Raw genomic sequence first — 26,677 nt, forward strand, 5'->3', positions numbered from 1 at the left:
GCAAATTTGATTCATTTTTCTGTACTGAAATATCATTAAGCATAGGACAGACGTCCAATAAGGTGCTCAGGTTTCCTTATATAAAATACTGCATCAAACACTCAGAATAGAAACACACAGATCCATAGCTCCACTCAAGACTGGCCTCTCCTACACATGGACAACCTAGGTGCCAGCCATCACAGTCCTCCTCCACTTTTCATTGAAAATATGGGGGGGGATACAGCCACACGCCATTTAGCTCTTCTTGCAGTTCCGCTATCCTTGTGAGCAAGCCAAGAGTGGCAAAATGTGTCAAGGAATGCTGGTTTTGGGTTAGAGACACCACTATGTAGTCAGTCAATGCGTTGATTATTAAAAACACTGCAAGAAAAGCTAATTTGAGTGTGGCTGATTCTCCCCCCCCCCCCCCCCTATAAACACTCAGAATAAACTGCATTGGTTCACAGCTGATTAAAATATAATTTAATGTTTTTAAAAATTGATAAGGCGAGTAACAGAACAACCATTTTTGTTCGTGTCATTGGAGTAGAACAATTAAAGAAATAAAACCATGAAACTTCCAAACCAGAGTCACCCAGGCAGCTCCTGGCAGTGGAGATCCTGTGTCATTGCACATGGCATATGGAACTGCCTGGGTTACATCACAGTAATCAGCTCATAGGATTATGAAAACGTTCAGCATTTCCAGGTGTACATATAGTCGCTCAGTTCCAGCTGGCGTAACGAGGTCTTTCCAAGGATTGATAACTGACTGAACTGTTCTAAGGTAAGAGGGTGAAGTCCACAGTTTACAAGCTCAGCACTGTCCTTTTCCTGGGAGTGGAATAAAAAAAAAAAAAAAAAATTATACATACATAAAAAAAATAACACTCTGCACTGTGAAGTGATCTCGGTGGCAGCTTTCACATATGTAATATACCAAAAACATACATCAACGTATATAAAAAGGAATGTACAGCACCAATGCAATCAGTGAAATAAACGTAAAAGTCCATATAGCGTTATGTGCAATCGTTCAATGAATACAAGTGTGTATTAGAAAAACAATACAAAAATTAACTACGAAAGTCCTGTGCAAAAAAAAAAAGAAATTTAAAAATCCAGTGTAAAAAAAATTCAGAGGTCAGCCATCACTTCCCCATCAGATCAACACTCACCAGATTACGATGGCTGCCCTTACAGCAGCAAGCACGGGTGTGTCTTTAAGACAAATCTACCTTGCGGGTAGGCTGATCTCACCAGATATCCCCTTCATACAAGCTCCTCGATGGATGTAAGCTGGAGTAAATGAAGCTCACCAGGAAGCAAAGAAATGCTGTCATCTCAGTACTGCATCTTCCTCACACTTCTGCCTGGTTTCTCTCGACAGGCCACTGTGTTCTCTGGTGTCTCCCTCCCATCAGCTCTAGCAGTTTTCCTCATACACACTTGTATTCATTAAGCTATTGCACATAACGCTATATGGATGTTTACCTTTATTTCACCGATTGCATTGGCACTGCACATATACACACACAAACTTTAATGGCATCCCAGCCTTAGTCCATAGAGTTTAATTTTGCAGCTACTACAACTTCAACTCTTCTGGGAAGGCTGTCCACAAGGTTTAGGAGTGTGTCTATAGGAATGTTTGACCATTCTTCCAGAAGCGCATTTGTGAGGTCAGGCGCTTAAGTTGGACGAGAAGGCCTGGCTAGCAGTCTCCGCTCTAATTCATCCCAAAAAGTGTTCTATCAGGTTGAGGTCAGGACTCTGTGCAGGCCAGTCAAGTTCCTCCACCCCAAACTTGCTCATTCATGTCTTTATGCACCTTGCTTTGTGCACTGGTGCGCAATCATGATGGAACAGGAAAGGGTCATCCCCAAATTATTCCCACAAGGTTGGGAGCATAAAATTGTCCAAAATGTCCTGGTATGCCGACACCGTAAGTGTTCCCTTCACTGGAAGTAAGGGGCCAAACCCCTGAAAAACAACCCCACACCATAATCCTCTCTCCATCAAATGATTTGAACCAGAGCACAAAGCAAGGTCCATAAAGACATGGATGAGCGAGTTTGGGGTGGAGGAACTTGACTGGCCTGCACAGAGTCCTGGCCTCCCATATTACTATTCCAACAAATTCCCTTCAATTTGCTCCCGACAGCTGAATTTTAGAGGTTATCATTGCTGGCCCCTTTCTGTAAATGAAAGTTACATGTGTGTCTTCAAATGCTTTTAAATGAGATCCAGAACATGCATGCTGTAAACACCTTAGTTCTATACTTCTATTCTCAAAAGAAGTGGTAAGTTGCAGCCTGTACACGTAGGGTTTGTCATTGCTCTGTTGCAATGTAGGACTGTTATCATATGACAGTACCAATTGTTGCATTGCTGCATGTCAGGAGAAAAAAGTGTGGAGTGTGCATACCATAAAGTACTGGCTGTTTCTCCCTCTCCAGAGAACGGAGAGAATGAAAGATACATATGCCTACCTTACCCTCTAAATTCAACATGTTACTATACCCTAAATAAGCAAAGAACCGATTATTTAAAAATGAGGTGAGCCATATTTACAAGATCAGTGATGGGCATGTTGCAGTATGTCTTCAAAGAGAGAACTCCTATGTTCTATTCATTCCCCAAGCAGCACAGATTAGAGACCTGATAAGCCATTGCATGGTAATGCTAAAACAAAAAAAACGATCCCCCCCCCCCCCCCCCCCCACCTGCTTTTGACACTAGTTATAGGGACTGTACCTCTACCCCGCACTCACCTTGCAGTACTGGTCATGGATGGATGTGTTGAACACAGTGGTTGGCTCATGTGTATACAGTGAAGTTGAGAAGCTCCCCTTCTGTGCTGCTCTGAGTAAAAGCGTTAGTGAATGTGCAGCGTGTGGCATGACTGGGCCACTAATCTCCAGGCTGAACTGATCTTTGTAGCCAGCCTGAACCCGAGTTTTCACATTTACACTCCGTGCCTAAAGAATGCAGAAACAAAAAGACAGACAGTTAAATAAAAATTTGTAGTTCAAAAGATTAAAACTTGCCATAACATTGTAAACATGATGTGCTGTATCTTACATAAGTCAAAAAAGAAAGAAAAAAAAAAAAAAAAGGGAGTCTACAGCTTTTCTATCCTCGCACTCCAGTGCCTGAGCTTTAGGAGTTTAGCTTTGGCTGAGACTAAATCAGCCTGCTGCAGGCAGAAGATAGCATTCCCAGTGTCTCCTCTCTCTCCCTCTAATGACCCTTAATGATCCCCAAGGCTCGGTTCACACTAGCCCAACTCCAAAGTTAAGCGACTTTCAGAGCAACTTTGGAATCAACGTTGAAGTGACTTTTTACACTCTGTGGTATTGAAGTTGTATCAAAGTTGGACCAAGGTAGTGCAGGAATCTTTTCGTAAGTCAGACAGACTTGTGCAGCATCAGTTAAGACAACTCTCATAGGGAAATATTAAAATTTCACATGACAACTGATTTGGGATCTCACAAATCAGCTCCTATGCCGCATCAATGTGAACCGAGCCTAAACAAAGATGGCTCTGTCCTGGAAAAAAACAAAAACAGACGGTATTGTCAGGGGGAATACTGTGATCTTTGTAAGAGGAAATTAATCCTGGAAAGCATTTCACTGACACCTCACTTAATACCTTTGCAAGCGAGCCAAAGACATACCCATTGTATAATGGCTACATTGTGCTATCTGCTCTGCATTGGAATGGGAAGTTCTTGCTTCTGGGAACACTAACTTTCTGAATTGCCACAGCCTGCCTGCTCTCCTTGTTGTCACAAAGTTCCTTCCCCTTCATGGTACCTTTAGAGTCTGCATAGTGGCTCCCCGGAAAGTGACAGGCGACAACAGCGTTGGTGGGAGACCAGCTTGAGAGCCAGCAGCAGCTACTATGCTCTTGCAGTTGATCAGGAAGTTGAGTAATGTGAAAGTGTTTGCGCCTTTCACCAGCACAACAGATTCTGGTCTATGGTCCAGTTTTACTTCATTCTTTTCCTTACGGCTGTGGTTTGATGCAGGTCAAGGAACATTAGAATATGTGCCAAAAACTTTATATACACACACATTATTTATAATATATATATATATATATATATATATAAACCCACACACAACACAATAAAAAAGCCCATATTAGATCAAGAAGGATTTATGTCATTGACATAATGTTTGGAACATACATCATTAATACATCAAATATGAATTGAACGCAATGAAAAAAAAAGCCATAAGTACCTGAATTTGACTTGGCATCGGTCTCTGGCAGGGTTTGTACAGCAGGGCTGAATTGTGAGGAAGAAGCAGTGCAAGGTGCTAGTCAGTTTAGGTGCCAAAGAGCATGCTGATAGGAAGAGTGTAACAAAGTTAAGCCCATCACTGTGCGGCTTCTTTGACTGTCCAGCGGTACTGTGCATGCTCAGTCCGAGATCATAGCCGGCGGTGTCATTCACTGGCACTGTGCTGACAACAGCGGCCAGATAGGAACCAGGTGGCTATATAATGGGAATTTGTCTCTCCCTATGTTCATTCATGGTGGCGGTGTGGATGGCCATCTTATCATAGTTATACTTATTGTGGATTTATTTATGTAGTTTCAGAGACACTTGGTTGGCTATCTTCCCCTCCAAGCTGGATCTAGATGGGCTTATTTTGACTACTTTGTTATCCTTTGATTCCACCTATGGTTGATCCTGTCTTTATAGAATCTGACGCATCTTTCAGTGCCCAGTTTAATGGCTGATTTTTTCAGTGAACCAACCCCTATACCTTTCTATGTTTTTAACAACCAATACCAAGTCACTATATATACTGCTGATGGCCGTGTGTGTATATAGCCTTTGATGGGCTGATTACGGTATACTACATTATAGGTCTCCTTGAAATATCTGTTCTAGTTAGCCACCAATGAGTTCAGTGCCTTTCTGCTGAAGATCACGTCTCTGCTCCTTTCATCAGCCCTACACCGCCCTTGTTTATTATCAAGATGACTTTGGGTGTGTACTATGCTATATAGGCGTCATGTATTTATATTACATTGTTGTATATTATATTGTTGGATTCCTTTCCTACATACATATGTATATATGTTGTGGGGTCATTGGGAGCAGTCCCCCGTTTGTGACATTGACCACACTAAAAATAGTAATTATTTTTTATATTTGTTTGACAGTTTTATCTTGTACATCTTCACCTGGTTCCCGCATTCACCTGGGGGACTGCCATTGCGGCCTCGAGTGATTGGGATGGTTACATGGGCGAGTACAGTTGCCCCTTTGTTTTTCACGGCCATTTGGCGGATAGGGAAAAATTGTTATAATTAATTATAATAAAATAATAAAAATTCTATTGAACGAAGCAGGGTGCCCTATCCAATGGTCTTAGGTCTTTGGGGATACCCTGCACCATGTTATTTGTATCCATTGTTCTATCAACATCTCTTGTGCATATATTTTTCTTTATAGAATAAACTCTCCTCTGAACTATATTCCTGAAGAAGCAGCTTCCCGCGAAACATGTTGAGGTTATGACTGGAAGGATGTGAATCAAATCTCCTGTCATCAGGTTGATATATATTACTCCTTAGTCCTTATCAGAGGAATTAATTTTCTATTAATCAGTATTCACATTCAGTCCAGAGATTTCCCCTGTAGTATTTTTTCTGCCACTAGATGTCCTCGGTCTGATGGTTGGCATTATTCAACCCATTTTCTTTGAATCCAGGAGGTCCTGGGCCAAAGATGAACTTCTCCTTTAACATTCTGTTCATGCTCCTTGTCAGCACATGAACAGACTGGTTCCTTGCACAGCTGCTTCCTCACACTACAGCCACCACTACAAAAACTGCAAGAGTGATGTCAAGTCAGATTCAAGTACTTACACTGCTTCCATTTAAAAAATAAATGTAATGATTATAAAGCTGCACTAATTTGAGTCTTTAAAATCTGCCTGTAGTTCAGCTTTATGATCAACTGTTGTATGGCTTACAGTGTGTGCATTCAGCCACTTTCCTGAGGTTCAGTTTACATTAAAGTTTTTTTTTTTTTTTTTTTTTTTTTTTTAGTTCTTTGTGCAGCTACAACAGGACATGGCATGAAAAGATACAGTTTGATTGATATGGCATCTGGCTTTTTAATCTTGTTTTCTACCCCCATTTCTTCCAACCACAAGAAGCTTTCATCGTCATCACTGTCTAGAGGAATTCTGAAACATTAAACAGAACATAATTAGTTAAAAAAAAAAAAAAAAAAAAAAATCAATCATAGTAATGATCTAGATTATCTGGAAAAGGTCATTCCAGAAGATATTAGTAAGTCTCAAATTAAAAGTGGCTGTAAACTTCAGAAATGAAATATGAACAAAGCCTATCCCTCTATAGTGTGTACCTGTCTCAAGAGCACTTAGTGTCATTTCTGTCTGCTGCTTCATTCCTCTGCCATCAGCATGAATCACTTCTGACAAGTTTTCCTGACACCAGGAGAAAAAAAAAAAGCAAACAGGAGGGAGCTCCAGCACAAAGCCATTGATTGACAGCCTCAGCTCTATTCCTCTGTGCTGTGTGAAGGGGGCGAGTCCCTTCCCTCCAATCAGCTCTCAGAGCTCTTCTCACTGAGCTCTGCAGTGTTAAGCTTCAGTTCTCTACCCTACATAGTTAATCAGGTTGAAAATAAAAAAAGACACGTCCATCTAGTTCAACCATAAAAATAAATAAAAAATAATATCATACAATCCCATATACAGTATCTCACATTTTTGTAAATATTTTATTATATCTTTTCATGTGACAACACTGAAGAAATTACACTTTGATACAATGTAAAGTAGTGAGTGTACAGCTTGTATAACAGTGTAAATTTGATGTCCCCTCAAAATAACTCAACACACAGCCATTAAAGTCTAAACCGCTGGCAACAAAAGTGAGTACACCCCTAAGTGAAAATGTCCAAATTGGTCCCAAAGTGTCATTATTTTGTGTGGCCACCATTATTTTCCAGCACTGCCTTAATCCTCTTGAGCATGGAGTTCACCAGAGCTTCACAGGTTGCTGTTAAACGGCTGTATGGTCTTGGCCACCGTGCTGCAGCTCAGTTTCAGGGTCTTGGCAAACTTCTTATAGCCTAGGTAATTTTTATGTAGAGCAACAATTCTTTTTTTCAGATCCACAAAGATCTTTGCCATGAGGTGCTGAACTTCCAGTGACCAGTATGAGAGAGTGAGAGCGATAACACCAAATTTAAACACACCTGCTCCACATTCACACCTTAGACCTTGTATGACACCAGGGAGGGAAAATGGCTAATTGGGCCCAGTTTGGTCATTTTCACTTAGTTGTGTACTCACTTTTGTGAGATACTGTACATAATCCTATACCCACAATTGATCCAGAGGAAGGCGAAAAACCCCAGCAAAGCATGATCCAATTTGCTACAGCAGGGGAAAAAAAAAAAATTCCTTCCTGATCCCAGAGAGGCAATCGGATTTTCCCTGGATCAACTTTACCTATAAATGTTAGTACCCAGTTAAATTATGTACATTTAGGAAAGAATCCAGGCCTTTCTTAAAGCAACCGTGTGCAGTGTATTGCTGTCTCCCATGGGCACGCTGGATTATTTGTATTCTGAATATGCAGCGATGGGATTGTATTGAGCCTTCAGCATTGCTGATACTAAATCCAGGATCTAAGCGGTGTTGGCCCTCCTCCCTCTAATGGCTGCTCACTTAATTAGGAATATTGTTTACATGCCCCTGCTGAGATATTTAGCTATATCTAATATACTTTCTTACTGCTGATTGAACTTTCTCATGCTACTGCGACTTGCATAATTTTGCATTCCAATTTAAGATAGAGAGACATATTTCCTTCTCTGTCTCATCTGTGAACCTTGGCCGTGTCCTGAGGAAGCCTAACGGTGAAACGCGTAGACATACAAGGGCTCACTTCACAATAATCATAGATGCTATATGTTACAATTGTCATTGTTTTTTAGATATTGTATTTTTCAATAAATTTATATTTTTTATACTGCTATATCTTCTCCACTGGTTCTTAGCCTAAAAAGTCAGCCTCCCTGGTAATACTCAGTACTACCTTTTTTGTGTCCTTTCTTAAAGCAATCTACTGAGCTGGCCAGAACCACCTCTGGAGGGAGTCTATTCCACATTTTCACAGCTCTTACTGTGAAGAAACATTTCCGTATTTGGAGATGAAATCTCTTTTCCTCTAGACGTAAAGAGTGCCTCCTTGTCCTCAGTTATGACCGTAAAGTAAATAACTCAACACCAAGTTCACTATATGGACCCCTTATATATTTCTTCTCAAGAGAGAATAAATTCAGTTCCTTGAAACTTTCCTCATAGCTGAGCTCCTCCATGCCTCTTATCAGTTTGGATGCCCTTCTCTGCACTTTCTCCATATCCCCCCGATATTCTTTTTGAGAACTGGTGCCCAAAACTGAACTGCATATTCTAGATGAGGTCTTACTAATGATTTGTATAGGGGCAAAATGATATCTCTCTCTGGAGTCCACACCTCTCTTCATACAAGAAAGGACTTTGCTCGTTTGGAAACTGCAGCTTGGCATCGCATGCTATTATTGAGCCTATGATCTTCCAAAACACCCAGATCCTTCTCCACTATGGATTCTCCCAGTTGTACTCCCCCTAGTATGTATGATGCATGCATATTTTTAGCCCCCAAGTGCATAACTTTACATTTATCAACATTAAACCTCATCTTCCACATAGTCGCCCAATTAGACAGTGCACTGAGGTTGGTTTGTAAATTGGAGACATCCTGTAAGGACGTTATTCCACTGCATAGCTTAGTGTCATCTGCAAAGACTGAAATGGTACTTTTAATCCCAGATACAATATCATTTATAAATAGGTTAAAAAGTAAGGGTCCTACCATTGAACCTTGGGGTACACCACTGATAACCTTAGGCCATTCAGAGTAAAAATCTTTAACCACTACTCTCTGAATTCAGATATTTAGCCAATTTTCTATCCATTTACAAACTGATATTTCCAAGTCTGTAGACTTTACCTTACACACTAGCCGTGTGTGGGGAACTGTATTGTACACTTTTGCAAAATCCAAGTATACCACGTCCACAGCCACCCCTCTGTCCAAGGTTTTACTTGCCTCCTCATAAAAAGAAACTTTTTTTAATGAAAGCTCAGACTAGCTTTATAAATTCTGGGACTTCGAACAGCTGTAGATAAGACCGCAGATAAACGAGTACAACTTATGTAGGAAAATCTGTTTCATCTTTGTGCATCACCTAAGGCCAGTCACTTCACTAGGTGAGAGTATGTGTATGTATATATATATCTAATAAAAATATTAGATGGATAGAGATATATACACCGCCCCCAGGAATATACCTAGTGTAAGAGTTAACAATTTTAAATGTCCTATGTACAAATACTTTAAAGCCTAAACATTTTTTACATTAATTCCTTTTTCCTTGCATTAAAGTGGTTGTAAAAGCAAAAGGTTTTTTTTATCTTAATGCATTCTATGCATTAAGAAAAAGCCTTCTGTGTGTAGCAGCCACCCCAGCACCCCCCTAATACTTACCTGAGCCCCATCTCTGTCCAGCGATATCCACAAGTCCCTCGGCCGCCTGGAACTCTCGGAGTTTACAATCACTTTAAGGTAAAAAATGTTTAGGTGTTAGCATCCCGCCTCCCCCTTTTACCTACCAGAGCCCTCATTCGATCCAGCGCCGTGCATGTCTGCAGCTCTCCCCCCCTCACTTACAGGTCTCGCTGGCTTTGCTGGGACACCAGGAGCCATTGCCTCCCAATGATTTCAAAGTCATTGACGGGACAGAGTGCCACTGTCTGTCCCGGGGGGGGGCACTGAGGGGAGACGCCAGGAGCACTGACGGGGACCTGAAAAGAGGTTTACGGCTGTACTGTACAATTCTATTGCACAGAGCAGGAAAGTATAGAAATGTTTATTAAAAAATAAAATTGAAAAAAAAAATTACCTTTACAATCACTTTAAACCGGAGTTTCACCCAAAAATGGAACATCCACTTTAAGTGCTGGTGACCCCCTGACATGCCACATTTTGCATGTCATTTTAAATTTTTTTTGTGGGGGGGGGGGGGGTTGGGGGGAGCTGGTATGCTGTTTTTACAGGCACCCAGCTCCCACTTCCTCCCCTGGCACTGGAAGGAAGATCACATCTGCCCCCTCCCATCTTCTGGGACAGGTCCTAGAAGAATGCCCGGCCATTCACGGCTCGCTCATGCCCAGACTGTGAAGCCACAGGCGGGTGCCCACAGTACGAATGCCGGCGCCAGACAGGATGCGTGCGCCGCATTGCTGGACCATGGGACAGGTGAGTGTGATTATTAAAAGTCAGCAGCTACACTAAGTCAACTGCTGACTTTTAAATGGGTGGAACTCTGCTTTAAGGCATTACCATTTCTGTACAATCCAATCTAGTTATGAGGAGGACCACCCTCATCCCACATACAAAGTCTAATTTTCAAACCACGTCACGCCTCTTAGTGGGGTTTTATTTTTGCATTTTCATATAAAACATAACATGAAGATAATTAGTGTTCCCTCACACATTTATACCTGTACTTTCCCCTTTTAGCCACAGTCCCCCAGAGTTCAGGAATTTTACAGAACATGTCTGGCTAATATGGGTTTGTAAAGATTCCTTTTTGGAAGTCAAAAACAACCTTAAAAAGCTTGTAAAGTCTCAAAGAATGCATGAAGGTGAAAAACCTGTGCTGCAGCTCCCCCCCCCAGAGCCCCCTCTTTCTTACTTGAACCCGTTGGTCCCAGCGACGAGCACAGGCCCAGCAGCTCTAGCCGCTGTCTGTCCTCATTGGATAGATTGATAGCAGCGGGAGCCATTGGCTCCCGCTGCTGTCAATCAAATCCAGTGGCACCAGAGCGGGGGGCAGGGCCGAGTCTTCCTGTATGTGTCAATGGGCGCAGCAGCGGGACTCGTTTGGACGAAGCTACAAGATTCTTATTGCAAAACGCGTTGACGTCATCACCGTCACGTGACGACTTCCGTCCATCGAATCCCGGAAGCGAACCCACGATGTGCACGAGAAGACTGGGGGAACCCGATAGTCACTGCCTTAGATGAAGGCCATTTTAGGCCGCTTATATCTGGAGGAGATGCAAGCACCAGACAACACCGGTACCAACTGCACTGTATATTGAACAAGCAATTTCCAGCCCTACCAGCAAAAGTTATTAAGAAGCATCCTAGATGCAGATCATATTATCATGTTCAGAATTGCTTGAGACACTACGCACAATAGATTACTACTAATAGACACTGAAGATCTCTTGGTGTCTATATTATTTATCTATCTACATGACTACCATCAAGGATACATATATATTGCAAGAACACATCAGGAAGTGAGTGCATTTATCAACTGCTCTTAACCCTCTATAAATCAGGTGGCATCTCGGTCCGGTTTTGTTCCGTTTGCCACTACGGGGGGTGTTATCGCCATCATTTCTACAGGGGACTGTGCCTATGGTTACTTACTAAGGACTATACGGGCTTGGTTGCCCATACCTTGGCAACAGCGGTTTCTTCTGGTGATACGTATTGCTTTTTTTGGCCCATTTTTCCATCTTTATCATCAGCAGTAATTGACTTTATTGGGGTTCTCCTTTACTTCAGGTCATCCTCGAGGCATTAGTTATTTTTTCCTGCCCTTACCCTTTTCCCCTTCTATTCCGTGGGCCCGAGCCTTCCAGGGACCCCTATATGGATATCCATGCCTTATCACTTACATTTTTAGTAGTTAATTTCATACGACATTGTCGTGGCATGCTCATCCATATAAAGATTCTTGGCGTCCGGACGATTGTTTATTGTTTTTTATTGTTGTGCGTTTTGTTTATGTCCTGTGCTGTTTGTAGCCACACCCGGTGATGACTTGATGCTGGCATCCCGGGTTGATTGTCATGTTTTTGGTATCCCCATTATGATCTCCCATTGAGGGGTTTTATAGTGGTTATTTATCAATTATATACTATTTACTATTTCCCCATACATTGCATGCTGTGTCGCTCATTTGGTCCTCTGGTCCCTTTCGTTTTTGATTGGGACAAAACAGTTTTTTGTATATGCAGTATTTGACTAGAATGACACTACCCACATTGGGTATACCATGTATTGAGGGTATATTAGTGTGTCACCACACACATATCTAGGCCCTTCCTTTTTCCTTATCTTGTGAGTCGGCATGCCTGCATGGATGCCCCCATTGAAAGCAGCTCTCCGTGGGGGCACCCGATGAAGAGGAGGATCGGGGCTGCTCTGTGCAAAATCCTTACACAGAGCAGGTGAGTATAACTTTTTATTAAAAAAAAACAAACATGAACCTTTACGATCTCTAAATACTGGCCAGCTTAACAAAAACCTGTCAGAGAAAATGGGAACTGCCACAGCAGACTTTTGGAAATGCTTGTTTTTGGCTGTTGTGCTGGTGATATGAATTCAGTGTTTTCTGAGTCACTGACTGGAACACTGAATCCATATTATCGATTTGATACATGCTATTGGCTGGTGACTCAAATGTATAGAAGCCAAACACAACCAGTCAACATTTTCAATGTTGTACTGGGTGCCATGTGGTGTGAACCTGGCAGGAAAGGAGACAAGCCTTGTGGTGGGACTCTGCTGAAATAGCCACCCAATGCAGTCCCACTGCATCCGGTGTGAATGTACCCTTAGGAGTGTTTAACCACTTTCCGACCAGCCTCCGTCATACTGCAGCAGGTCGGCAGCTATACGTTGGTTTCCTTTAAGCGGGATAGCAGGCGCTCCCGCTGCACAGTGGGGGTGCCAATGCTCATGACCAGCGGTCGCAATGACCGCCGGCCACGAGCGATCGCAGGAACGAGAGGCAGAACAGGAACGTGTAAACATCCCAGTTCTGTGAGGAGAGAGATCGTGAGTTCTTACAAGCTGGGAACCACGATCTCATCTCCTATAGTCAGTCCCATCCCCCAGTTAGAACACACATATAGGGAACACAGTTAACCCCTTAATCCCCCTCTAGTGTTAACCCCTTCCCTGCCAGTGACATTTATATATATCCGTGCATTTTTATAGCACTGATAGCTGTATAATTGTCAATCGACCCCAAAATGTGGCAAGTGTCCGATGTGTCCGCCATGTCGCAGTCTCGATAAAAATCGTAGATCGCCGCCATTACTAGTAAAAAAAAAATTAAAAAAAAAAAAAAAAAAAAAAAAAGGAGGACATAAATCTATCCCCCATTGTGTAGACGCTATAACTTTTGCACAAACCAATATACGCTTTTTTTTTTAGAAGAATACATATCAGCCTAAACTAAGGAAAAAAAAATTAGCTTTTTTTTTTTTTTTAAATTGGGCCTATTTATTACAACAAAAAGTACAAAATATTGTGTTTTTTTCAAAATTGTCGCAAGAGATAATCAAATACCACCAAGAGAAAGCTCTATTTGTGGGGAAAAAAGTACGTCAATTTTGTTTGGGTAAAGCATCGCACGCAATTGTCAATTAAAGAAACGCAGTGCCGTATCGCAAAAAATGGCCTGGTCATTGAGCAGCCAATTCTTCCGGGGCTGAAGTGGTTAAGTGACCCAAGACTGGAGACAGTAAAGTAAGCCCAATTTTTTTTTTTTATATTTTGAAAGATAATGTTACGCCGAGTAAATTGATACCCAACGTGTCACTCTTCAAAATTGCATCTTCTCATGGAATGGCGACAAACTTTTACCCTTAAAAATCTCCATAGGCGACGGTTAAAAAAATTTCTATGGGTTACATGTTTTGAGTTACAGAGGAGATCTAGGGCTAGAATTATTGCTCTCACTCTAATGATCGTGGTGATACCTCACATGTGTGACTTGAACACAGTCTTCATATGCGGGCGCTACTTACGTTTGCTTCTGCGTGCAAGCTCGGCACGCTTTTAATTTTTTTCTTATTATTTATCTTTTTGTTTTTTACGTTTTTAGGGTGTCCTTTTAAGAAAAAAATAAAAAATCTGGGTCACTTTTATTCCTATTACAAGCAATGCAATAGAAAAAAAAAAGGCATGACAGGACCTCTTTAATATGAGATCTGGGGTCAAAAAGACCTCAGATCTCATATTTACACTAAAATGCAATAAAAAAAATAAATTAAAGTATTTCTCCTTTAAGAGCATTGGGCGAAAGTGAAGTTTGACGTTGCTTCCGCCAGTCAATGCTATGGAGCGAGCGGGGGCCATCTTCCCCTCACTCGGCTCCATGCCAAACACTAATGCAGTCACAGCACCCAAGGACTGGTAAAATGCAATGTATTGCATTTTTGTTTTTGGATTTATATTTGCTTTTGTTTTTCATTTGACTGTAGAGCACCTTAGTAGCACATGCCAGACATTACATTAAGCATGCAAAGTGATAGGGATGCAGGGTACCCAATTTAAAATCAGACTATGAATGATCTCAACAAACATGAGATAAGAGGTTTCATACAGTGCCCCACTTTCCCTATATCTCCAGCACATATAAAAACCTATTTTTATTGAATATGGACATATAACATTGCAGAGTCCCTGCACTTACTCCTCTCCTTCACTCGCGTTTCCAGTTTCCTTTTCATCAGGCTGTGATGTTTCAGAACTCTTCTGCTTTCTGTTCGGGTCATTCTCCAGCAATGGGAGAGAAAATTCAATTCCTAAAACAAAATTTCACAGATTACAAAAGATAAAATAAAAAGCCAAGAGTCAGCTGCCTCCATCTTTTGCATTGTTCATTAACTACAGCTGGTACCAATAATGTCAAACTTAACACAAAAAAAAAAAAAAAACATGACTGCTGCTGGGCCTTTTGAAAATGCCAGCTCTCTAAACCTTTCCCCTGATTCTCTAACTTCATCACTACTGTAGTTGCAGAGCCAACAGAACATTTGCAAAATCAGGAAAGAACTCCCATTTCCATATTTGTTTTTGAGTTGTTTTTAGGGTTGAAGCAAATAGTTTCTTCACTTTTCAAGAGAAGTTGCACTAGAGCTGCACAATCAATCGTTAAGAATCTAAATTGCGATCCTTTTCTCTTCCCGATCTTCAAAACAGCACGTCAAGATTCTTTCTAACAAGTTCCCACAGCTGGGAAAGAAAAAAAATAAAAAAAATCCAGGCAGCCTGCCAAGTTTAAACACAAGTTGATAAAACAAAAAAAAAAAAAAGATACTTTGTTTCTACTTATTCAAGGAAAGAACTCCTGCATGTAAATGAAGGAAGTTTAACCATTTAAAGACCAAACCTTTTCTGACATTTGTTGATTACAAGTAAAAAATAAATTTTCTGCTAGAAAATTACTTGCAACACCCAAACAGAAAAAACTAAACAGTAAAGTTAGCCCAATTTTTTTGTATAATTTGAAAGATGTTACACCGCTAGAATCGTGATCTTTATTCTAAGCAAAAAAAAAAAAAATCGCGATTCTCATTTTAGCCAAAATCGTGCAGCTCTACTATGCACAATAACTTTGCCCAGAGCTTAGAGCAGTTTGACAGGTCCCTTTTCCCACTTCTCCCAGAAGTTTTTTTTTTTTTTTTAAGTAAATCAACGACTTAGGCTGACCATACATTATACAATTTTTCCTTTGGATTTACCAAAACAAAATAATATTTAGGTCAGACCTAAACACTTTCAATTTGAATGGAATTAGGCAGGCCCTTGCACTACATAGTTGAAGGTAAATCTAAAGGAAATTGAATAAGAACATTATATAATGTATGGCTAGCTTTAAGAAATGCTAAAGCCAGAAGATTGATCCAACAAATAGGGTACGAACAATGTATCCAATGATCTATCCTATCAACACGTTCCTAATTAACACAAGTTCACCGCAGCACACTTGTCTGAATCCCAATCCTGCTTCTTCCTCTCCCTGAGCTCTGCTGTACAAGGGACTGCAAGAGGCGGATACCAAGTCCAATGCAGAAACTTGCACTACTTAAAATTATACAAAAATACATTTAATAATGTATGGAGTACAAAAGTGCGTTCATTTGTGTCTTTTGCAACTACCTGGAGTTCAACTTTAATTAAATGTACCTTCATTCTTCATTGCTTCTCTTAAGCCTCGTGTGGTTGGAGACATGACCGCTGTAATGACATCACTTCCTGCAATACCAGCTGCCCTGAACAGTACTGTGAACTGATACGTACACACATAGAAGTATGGGCACAGCTTTGCCCTCACCAAATTGTACAAAGATGTGAAGCTAAGAGACCTGCAGTGGGTAAGAGAAAAAAAAAAAAAAAGTTTACCTTTAGTGAAAAGTAGTCTCACCCTACACCCTTTAGTTTAGAAACTTGTGCCTGCCCAATTATCCAGCACTGTTTTCTCCCTCATCCATAAAAAATAAATAAATAGCGACATAAAAAAGTGAAATTATAAAAGTAGTCAAAATTCTGCAGTGGACAAAGACTCCTACTTGGCTGTAACTTTCAAGTGATACTAAGGTCTCTTTTTTTTTTTAAAACAACAAACATGTTATACTTACCTGCTCTGTTGCAGTGGATTTGCACAGAGCAGCCCAGATCCTCTTCGGTGCTCCTGGCCCCTCCCTTCTGTCGTATGCTCCCACAGCAAGCCGCTTGCTATGGGGGCACCCAAGACGACCCACAGCTCCCTGTGTCCATTCAGACATGAAGCCACGGTTCGGTCCCACCCCACTCTCTCCTGATTGGCTGACTGATTGCCAGCAGCAGGCGCCACTGCTGTGTCTGAGCCAATCAAAAGGGAGATTCCCGGACGGCCGAGGCACTCATACAACATCACTGGATAGAGATGGCTCAGGTAAGTATTAGGGGAGCTGATGCACACAGAAGTCTTTTTATCTTAAAGGGGAGTTCAACCCAAAAATGGAACTTCCGTTCATTGTGTTCCTCCCCCCCTCCGGTGTCACATTTGGCACCTTTCAGGTGGAGCAGATGCCTTTCTAATGCAGGTATTTGGTCCCACTTCCGGCAATAGTTCGCCGCAGGATCTGCAGCAATCTACGCCATGTCTGGCCCCTCCTTCACCCGCCCCAACTGTCTTCTGGGAGACGTACAGGTCTCAGAAGATAGCAGGGACCAGTCAGGACGCGCAGCGCATGCAACTCAAGCATGCACAGTAGGAAACCGGGCTGTGAAGCCGCAAGGCTTCACTTCCTGATTCCTTTAATGAAGATGGCGGCGCCTCCACCCGGGAGCCGAGGGACGGGTTGGCTTCGGGTGAGAACATCGCAGGCGCACTCGACAGGTAAGGTTATTTTAAAAAAGTCAGCAGCTACAGCATTTGTAGCTGCTGAACTTTTTTTTTTTCCGGTGGAATTCCGCTTTAATGCACAGAATGCATTAATTTGTTAATGCATAGAATGCATTAACAAAAACCTTCTGCCTTTACAACCACTTTAAAGGATAACCAAGTTCAGAATAAAAATGGAATATATTACAGCTTACCGGTCTATTGATGTAGTAGCTACATTAGTTTATAATTTTCAGGCCAAGAACATTTTCCCCACCAAGTACAGAAAATACTTGTTGATCTTGCCAGTAATGCTATCTGCCTTCCAAGTTGTCTTCTGTAAAAGTATCAATTTTCCATCCCCATGTAATGGAGATTATTATTATTATTATTATTATTATACAGGATTTATATAGCGCCAACAGTTTACGCAGCGCTTTACAACATTAGGGAGGACAGTACAAGTACAATACAACTGAATACAGGAGGAATCAGAGGGCCCTGCTTGTTAGAGCTTACAATCTAGGAGGGGGGGGGGGGTCAAGTTATACAAAAGGGTAATAGCTGTGGGGGATGAGATAATGGAGAAAATAGTGCAGTTGTTAGATGGAGGCAGGATAGGCTTCTCTGAACAGGAAAGTTTTCAGGGATCGCCTAAAAGTGGATAAATTTGGAGACAGTCTGACAGATTGGTGTAGCGAATTCCAGAGCATGGGCGAGGCTCGGGAGAAGTCCTGGAGGCGGATATGGGAGGAGGTGATGAGGGAGCTAGAGAGCAGGAGGTCTTGGGAGGAACGGAGAGGGCGATTAGGCTGGTATTTTGAGACTAGGCTAGTGATGTAGCTGGGGGCAGAGTTGTGGATGGCTTTGTAACTTATTGTTAGTATTTTGAATTTAATTTGTTGGGCAAGTGGCGGCCAATGGAGGGATTGGCAGAGAGGGGTAGCAGACACTGTGCGGTTTGTAAGGTGGACGAGTCTGGCAGCAGCATTCATGATGGACTGAAGGGGGGATAGTCTATTTAAAGGTAAGCCAATGGAGGAGGGAGTTGCAGTAGTCGAGGCGAGAAATAACCAGGGAGTGAATCAGGAATCTTTGTGGTTTCATTGGTTAGAAAGGAACATAGTTTAGAGATGTTGCGGAGGTTGAGGCGGCAAGCTTTGGAAAGTGATTGGATGTGGGGCCGAAAGGAGAGTTCAGAGTCCAGCATAACACCTAGTACCCTGACATGTGGGGACAGGTGGATGGTTGTGCCATTGCTCTTGACAGACAGGTCAGGGGAAGAGGCACGTGGGGGAGGAAATATTATAAGCTCGGTTTTGGACAAGTTGAGTTTGAGGAAGTGGTGTGACATCCATACAGATATGTCTGTTAGTGATGCGTGAGGAGACTGATGGAGTGAGTTGAGGGATGGAGAGATAGATTTGTGTGTCGTCAGCATAGAAATGATATTGAAGTTGACCCAGGGAAGAGGTGTAGATTGAAAATATAAGAGGTCCAAGAACAGAACCTTGGGGGACCCCGACAGAGAAGGGAAGAGGAGTGGAGGAAGTAGAATTGTAAGTGACACTGAAGGTGCGTTGGGATAGGTAGGATGAGAGCCACTGAAGAGCACAGTCACGGAGATAATGATAAATAAGGAAAGACCTATTTGTGATCCAAATTCAGGAGAACAGCCTAGGGTGACAACCATAGCTCCCTTCAGATGCAATGGCGACGTAGGCATAGTTTCCCAAGGACAGAAAGTGTGTTATTTGCAGGGCAACCATGTGAAAAAGGAAAAAAGCTTCAATAAAAGAAAACTACTGCAGCCACATTAGTAAGTTTCAATATATTACAAAGAAGTATGGACTTTATTTATTTATTTTTTTTTTTAGATATTTATAATCACCTAGGTGGATGACAGCTCTGTAATGAGAACTGAGCAATCAAACACCACTGATTGCTCAGTTCTCCCCCCTGCCCTGAGCAGAGGGCCAGGACTGTCAGTCATCGGCTGTCTGCTCTGTCACTCCAACACTCACTGGAGCGCTGGGCTGTGGAGGGAGCGGAAGGGGCTGGCATAGGCTCTCAACGGATCACCGAGAGGCTGAGCCAGGTGCCGGGTTCAGGCTTCTGGGTGAATCCTGATCATCTGGTTGGGATCTTTGCTGAGCCTGGACCAGCTGAGCGATGACAGCCAACAGTAGGCTGTAGCCCACTGTCGGCTGAAATGGGTCACAGGAGTGCAGAACGAACTGAACTTATGTGACCTACAAGAGAAGTATGGCCAAAATCGCTTTAAATTCTTGGTTTTTATTTTAGATATGCTTAAAACATTAAAATTAAGCCATGCAATAGGAAAATTTACAAAACAGCAATTCTACATTACAGATTGTGACAGGTGCAGCTTAGACACATGGGAAAGCACACCATGTATAGCCCTAGCTTATTTCTGCTCAAAGATATGTCGATATGCTCTGTCAAGATAAAACCGGTGTTTTACACTCATTGTATGGTTTTCAAAAATCAATTGCCAGTGTACCAATAAATAAGGCTGCCCGATTCTCCACCCCCCCCCCCCCCCCCCCATTTTGGGTTTACAAACACTTAGTTTTTACAAAGTAGGCAACATTTAATTTGCCAGCTATAAAAAGGAAAGGATATACCGTAATGCAAAAGTAAAACTCTTTAGAATGTGCTGTTTATGCAAGAATACATTTGCTGTCCAAAAAAAACAGCTTCTATTCAGTCCAAATCAGTCTGGAGGCTCTGGCAACATAAATTATAATGCAGTAATGCAAATCCTGTCTTCCATTGCATTTCTGCCCATATTTGTAAAATGAATGGAAGAAACTAGTGAGCACAACTATCACTAGAAGGTGAAATACTCATAAACATGAAATTGTTAGGTGTACCATTCGCTCATTAACACCTGCTGCAGAGATTCATCTTGAGACCAAGGACTGTTCTTCCCAGTCATTTTGCGATCTGCTCCAATTCTGGGGAAGAGAGGTATCCAGGGTAAGGACGGATGAAGCCAGTACACCAGAGCTTGCTGAAAAGCACATCGAAGTTCAGTGCACTGCTTTGGCTCCTAAAGAAGAAAACACAAAAGAATGCAGCATGGTTACAGGTACAAAGTGTCTAATCTAGTTACCCAATTGTTTAAAGTCCTGTAGATGATTTGGGGGCTTAATAGCTGTTGTCAAAATATTTTCATATATTAAAAGGGGAATTGTAGCATGCTTGTACATGTGAAAGTTCAATTTAAGTAAACCACGGGCATGTTTCAAGTATTAAACGCATTGTATCTACATATACTCTCTAATTACCTGTATACATGGGGCAGCTTTCATAAGACAAAAAAAATAAAATAAAATAGAAAATAAAAAGCATATTAAAACTGGTCTGAACTATAAAATAGTTACCTTTGACAAATCAATCATTATCAGATTAGGAAATTCTAGACTTATTTGACAATATTCATCCAAGACAAAAAGAATTCATACAATCAAGCAACATCTAATGAAACAATTGGATAAGGAACATGTGGATTGGAATATGTGGTCACTGGAAAGAGTATTGAGCAGTCTAAAAGGACTAAAATGTACCTTCAAAAGTAAGTAAGCGATATCAAATGCAGATTTCTATCCTGAGTTTCCCTAATAAGTAACAGGCATAAAAAGGTAGCTGTAAGGTCAATATGCATAGTCTGGATCTAATCCATTTATACCCTCCAGGAACACACTTTGGGATTTATTAAGGCACCTTTTACACTGATCCGCCGCAAAATTGCGGGGAATAAACATATGCATTTTTGAGGCGATTTTACTGCGTTTTGGCTGGCCATACATGGATTGTTTCTTTAACAGCCTGTAAGCTGATAAAAAAAAAAAAAAAAAAAGTAGAGAAAGAAAGGATTTCGTGATCCGCACAAGCAAGGTGGATGGAGGAATCCTCTCTACTGTACTCATGTATTATGATTGTGTACTCCTCTGATGCCAGAATACACTGATCAGGCTTCAGATGCTGATAGAAAGAAAGTTTTACAACATTCCTGTTCGTTCGAGAGAAGTCAATCATTAGATCGGCTTCTGTTGAGCAGGATAGGGCATAGATGGATTTTAATACGGACGGTCCCCGCTGAATCTGAATCAGCAGAATTTCGATCCCTCTATGGTCAGCTTTGAGTCAGTGGCAACCTACAGAGAAACAAGCATTTTCCAACTCAAATGGATCAGTCTATGGTCATCTTCTCTCAATAGGGGCAGTCATTTAGCTAAAAGCAACTCATTCTGCCACATAATAGTTGGCATAGCTTACCCCTAACAGAGTGTTGAAAGCTTAAAAGGCACATTAGGAGATTTTTGTGGTTCAAAGGTAATCGGCAATTACAAACTAAGAAAGCAGAATGGCCACAAACTCAGTGGGAAATCAAACGTATCCATGTTCAACAGTCCAAGTACTATGGTGTTTGTGGGGTTCTAAGCCGAAGAGAGCTACTGAAGAGAATTCCCTCTACATTTAGGCGATCTCTAAAAATTTTTATCTTCAGAAGCCTATCCTGCCTGAACTATTTTCTCCATCAGCTCATAAATCCTGAATAATAATAATGTTTGGGAAGATAGGTTGGCTACATCTGCTGGAAAGACATGAGAAAGGAGTAAAAATAATTACTGCTATTGTTTGAGGCAGGCTGACTGCTGTGGCCCGACAATGTAGAACTAGGCCCTGAGCTTCTTCCTGAGCTTTTAACTGATCGGTCCAGGAAAACGGGTGGGAAGAGGTGAATAAGAGACGTGTCTTGAGACTCCAGTCTGCTGGATACGTCACCGACCCCTTTGCTGGTTCACTGGCTGTAAGTGGCTTCTCTGGAGACTGAATAATAAAAAATACAAAATTACTACACATGAAATGGATTTTAGAATACTACTCAAAAGCTGTAGCAACATCCTTAGTTGAATTAAATATATTGAATAAAGGCAAACCAAGACAATCCATGGAAGATTCACAATGCAAGATCAGAATTCCACTAAAAATATAAACCTTCAAGTGATTAGGTAAAATTTGAGCAAATAGTGAAAGCAATTGGGGACATCTGCAACAGTGGTACGTCCTACATTATCTGCTTAAAATGTCAATTTAAAAAGACAACAGCACTAGATCAGAACAATATTAAAGGATAAGATCACCTTTAGGAGTATGTTACACCCACCTTCTGTGCCAGCCCTCTCCCTACCCTCACAGCAGGAGGAGGTTCTTCTCCCCGCATCCAATGTCACAATTTGAAAACAGCACGGATGTAAATGAATGAACTACTAGTAACGGCCACTGCAGCATGCAGTTCTTAATGAACTGCGAGGGTGCTGGTGAGCGCTCTCATAGTTCATTAATCCTGTCTGCAGTTCAGTAATTCTGTCTGCACAGGTGGTACGGGCAGACAGCTGACAGAGTCTGATGAATCCTGGCAGCGCAGCCACAATCTGCTGATCATGGGTGCAGTGCTTAAAGTGATTGTAAACCCTCTCCTATACCCCTTGAAGTAAATAGCCTCAGATGACATACAGAGATTAAACAAATCTCCCTACATAAGTTTTACTTGTATATCTGCTGTCTTTCCCTTTCTACACTCTTTAGAAAGTGCACATCATGCTAGAAATCTTGTTTCCTTTTCCAGCAGTGGGAAAATCAGTTTAAAGGCTGCAGTGTAAAAAAATAAAATAAAAATGTTTTTGTTTTTTTTAACCTGCAAATGATGTGCATTTATCCTTCAAAAGCTTAGATCTTACAATATTAACACATATATTTGCCTCATGTCTAAAGCCCAGGATGCATGGGCCGAAACTCAGCTGATTCAGCGGGAAGCAGACAACTTTCAGTCTGTGTGTACTGCTGTCTGTTCAACTGAAGCTGGGTTTGGGGTGGAGGAACCCGTCAGAATACAATGTCTTAGGGGGGAGAGATCCCAGCACCAACATCACTTGTGTTGATGCGGAGATCAAATTGTGTGTACAGCCAGTGTTTATCTAAAGTGGTTTTGGACAGAATGGGAGGGGTCGGAAACCCTGTGAGGTTTATATTTCTGTGTAGCTGCTACAGGAGATCCAGTTTGTTTGTCCTGGGAATCTGTCACCAAGACTAAAAATAAGAGGAACATCTAAAGTTTGAATGTTCACCAGAACAGAAATAGAAGAAATATCTTCCAATGGGGACACTTGTTCACGTGCCAGCCAGCTGTCTAAGTAGGTATATCCCTTCACCTCCTGTTGAGCCTACAGGACTAGAAATGGAGAAATTTCTCTAATAAAACAAGGATAAAAAAAAAATACAACTACTGATATAGGTCTTATGTTTGCAATAGTATAGTATTAGTATTTAGAAGGAGCCTCTCAAAAAGTACAATTGTTACGGAGGATCTTCATAGATTTGTGATATTTACCTCACTCTTTGTGGTATTAACGGGTTCAGGTTCAAGGCTGTCTTCCAAAAGTACATCTTCTACCTTACAAATCTGAAATTAAATGCAAACACTGATTAATTTCTGTAAAGACATAAATTGCAAAAAATGTTTTGTCCATAAAAGGAGGTCATAACTTTTGTGCTTTTCTGGACATAGAATATAAGTATCTGTTCTTTTAACAGCCAGTGGAATCTTTCAGAAGAGAACATTTCAAACACTGTGAATAAAACCTGACGCTGGGGGAAGTACTATGGCTGCCACTGCTGAAATAAGCTCCTTCTGAAACTGCTGTGTACCCAGCTATCATGTTGATTAAGAATGAGCTCTGGTGTGTTCGCATGCTGAACGTGCCGAGCCCGCCAGGAAGTCGCCACGGCGCAGCGCTAATCAAAATCAGTGAGACAGTTCCCGATGTGCAGCTGCAGAGATCGGGAAATGTCTCCCTACCTGTGATTAGCGCAGCGCCGTGCCGACTTCCTGGCGAGCTCGGCACGTTCAGCATGCGATCACGCCGGAGCTCATCCTTAATGTTGGTCCTCTGGATGCAACCTAGAACAGACCGATCCCCTCCCCTCTTGCTCCCCACCCACAAACGCACCCTTGCGGTCTTGTGCATGGACTGTTCCAGACATCATCAGGTCCATAGACCGGCTCTGGATGGGCAACAGGAACAGTCCACCTCTTGACATGGGAGAGTGCGGTTTTCCAGAGGATAGAAGAATCAGGGAGTTCTGCTTTGATAAGTTCACCATTAGTAACATGTTACTAAAGCACTTGCCTGCACACCGACCTGATCCCACATTGTGACAGCAAGTAGGGGATCCTCTCCCTACACCCACAATTCAAAATCAGTGTGGCGACGGGGCTCCGGTGTCTGGTTGAGGCTTGTAGTTTTCATTCTCCTCCCATTGTTCTATGAACATGCAGAGCCCCTGACCCTCTGTCTGGACAGTGCTGATGTGCCCAATGTTGATCACATGAGCCCTCCCAAAAAAGAAAACTAGCAATACACACCAAACTGAGCATGTGCAGAGTGCCCCAAAGCTCTGTTCTATCAGTAGATGGATTGGGGACAGTGGAAGAAGGGGAGGTTCAGAGAAAACATGATCAAACGGCCTTTTTACACAATGCAGAGGATTAACCCCTTAGGTTATACAGTGACTATAACAATCATGCTTTACTGCATATACAGACTGATTTTACGGTTGTGGGTTTAGGAATACCTTTAACGAAAAACTTTTTAGTTTTGGATAGAGTGTTGAGGGATGAGACCTCCTGTCAGGATTTGACTGCAGTCTGTGCCCTCTTTGTGGAGATTCATCATTTTTGTCCCAATGATCATCACAAAGTGAAAGAAAAACCCCAAATTCTGGGTTGTCATCAGAACAGGGATGGAGGAGAAATCTTCCAATGGGGACACTAGTTCTGGTGACAAGCAGGGATTTCCTCTCACTTCCTGTTTGGCTATGGGACAGGAAGTGAAGGAATGTCTCTCCAATGGGGACACAGATGGAAAAAAAAAAAAAGGGATGACTGACCCGCTTACTATATTCAAAATGGGGGGAAAAAAAGTTTGTCCTTTAGTTCTCCTGTAAAGCCTGGATCCATAGGATAAAATCTAATGGCAGCCCTGAGCTTCTATTACTCCTCTCCATGACAAGACACATTGTCAGTATAAAGGGAAATGATGAGTTGTGTGTCCTATCACCATCCTCATCTACACACAGCAGCTGCTGATCAGAGCTAGAGCGGGGACATAGACCGTGGCCATGTACACACAGCTGTCACACGTGACCCCTCCCCCCCAACCATCTGCTCCTCTACATCAACAAACACAATAAATAGTGACGTGGCGCCCTGCCATTGGCTGACTTTTGCCGGGAAATTATAAATAGCCGATTAACCCGTCATGTCCCCGGACTGACCTGGACGGGCTCCGGGTTCTCCTTCTCCACGGCCGGCACCATGAAGTCACACTCCGCCAGGCTGGCCGCTCTCCTCTTCGCCTCCACCGTGTTCTCCAGGCTGGCGAACGGGTTCCTCCTCTTCACCGCCGTCCCCCCGCTCCGCTGTGTCCCCGGAGAGAATGGTCGGACCCCGGGCACCCGCCTGGCCACCTCCCCCGGGGAGAACAGCGCCGTCCGCGGGCATGCCTCACTACGGCTTCTCCTCCGGCTCAGCCGCAGGATCTCAGCCGGTTTCTTAAAGCTGGGAGAATAACCGGGGAGCAACTCAGACATGGCGGACACTGACCGGGGACTCTACACCGACTGACCACCCGGACTTCCGAATGTGGCGCGCTTTCCCCATCTCCGCCCCCTTCTCCATTCGCAACCACGGGCCGCCCAAGCTCCGCCTACGGGACCGCCCCTTCTCTGTTCACAATCACTCACCGCTAGAGGCCGCCCAAGCTCCGCCTACGGGTCCGCCCCTTCTCCGTTCATAATCACTCACCGCTAGAGGCCGCCTAAGCTCCGCCCACGGCCAGACAGCTGTGCCAGTATTCAACGATAGAGGCCGCCCAAACTCTGCACACGGCCAGACAGCTATGACAGTGCCAGCAGTCACCGATAGAGGGCACTCAAATCCACTGTGAGCAGTATCAGTTGTGGGTAAAGGCTTCGCATCTTCCGTCCACACAGTCTAGACCAGTGATGGCAAACCTTGGCACCCCAGATGTTTTGGAACTACATTTCCCATGATGCTCTGGCACTCTGCAGTGTAGTGGAGCATCATGGGAAATGTAGTTCCAAAACATCTGGGGTGCCAAGGTTTGCCATCACTGGTCTAGACGCTGTAACACGTCTAGACTGCTAGAAGCCACCCATGTTCCGTCCACGATGTCCTCCATTTCAGCTGACGGGTAATTACGGCAGTGCTCTGTTTCAGCTGACTGTTAATTACGGCAGTGCCTTCCTTTCAGCTGATGGATAACTACGGCAGTGCCCTCCGTTTCATTTAACGA

At 42.5% G+C, this 26,677-nt stretch overlaps 1 protein-coding gene across 1 annotated transcript; it reads right to left on the minus strand.

Annotated features, from left to right (window-relative positions):
- Positions 1–442: 442 nt before the first annotated feature.
- On the minus strand, positions 443–26,103 carry DONSON (DNA replication fork stabilization factor DONSON). Its single transcript, XM_073593435.1, has 10 exons — positions 25,638–26,103; positions 23,692–23,763; positions 21,930–22,130; positions 20,168–20,346; positions 16,091–16,269; positions 14,595–14,706; positions 6,100–6,198; positions 3,802–4,000; positions 2,757–2,963; positions 443–816 (listed from the first exon to the last, which is right to left on the minus strand). The coding sequence occupies exons 1-10, from the start codon at positions 25,950–25,952 to the stop codon at positions 679–681; spliced, it is 1,701 nt and encodes a 566-aa protein (XP_073449536.1). The 5' UTR covers positions 25,953–26,103; the 3' UTR covers positions 443–678.
- Between the last annotated feature and the right edge of the window lie 574 nt (positions 26,104–26,677).

This window comes from Aquarana catesbeiana, linkage group LG07 (assembly GCF_042186555.1).
Source record: "Aquarana catesbeiana isolate 2022-GZ linkage group LG07, ASM4218655v1, whole genome shotgun sequence".
In the NCBI taxonomy this organism is placed as follows: domain Eukaryota; kingdom Metazoa; phylum Chordata; class Amphibia; order Anura; family Ranidae; genus Aquarana; species Aquarana catesbeiana.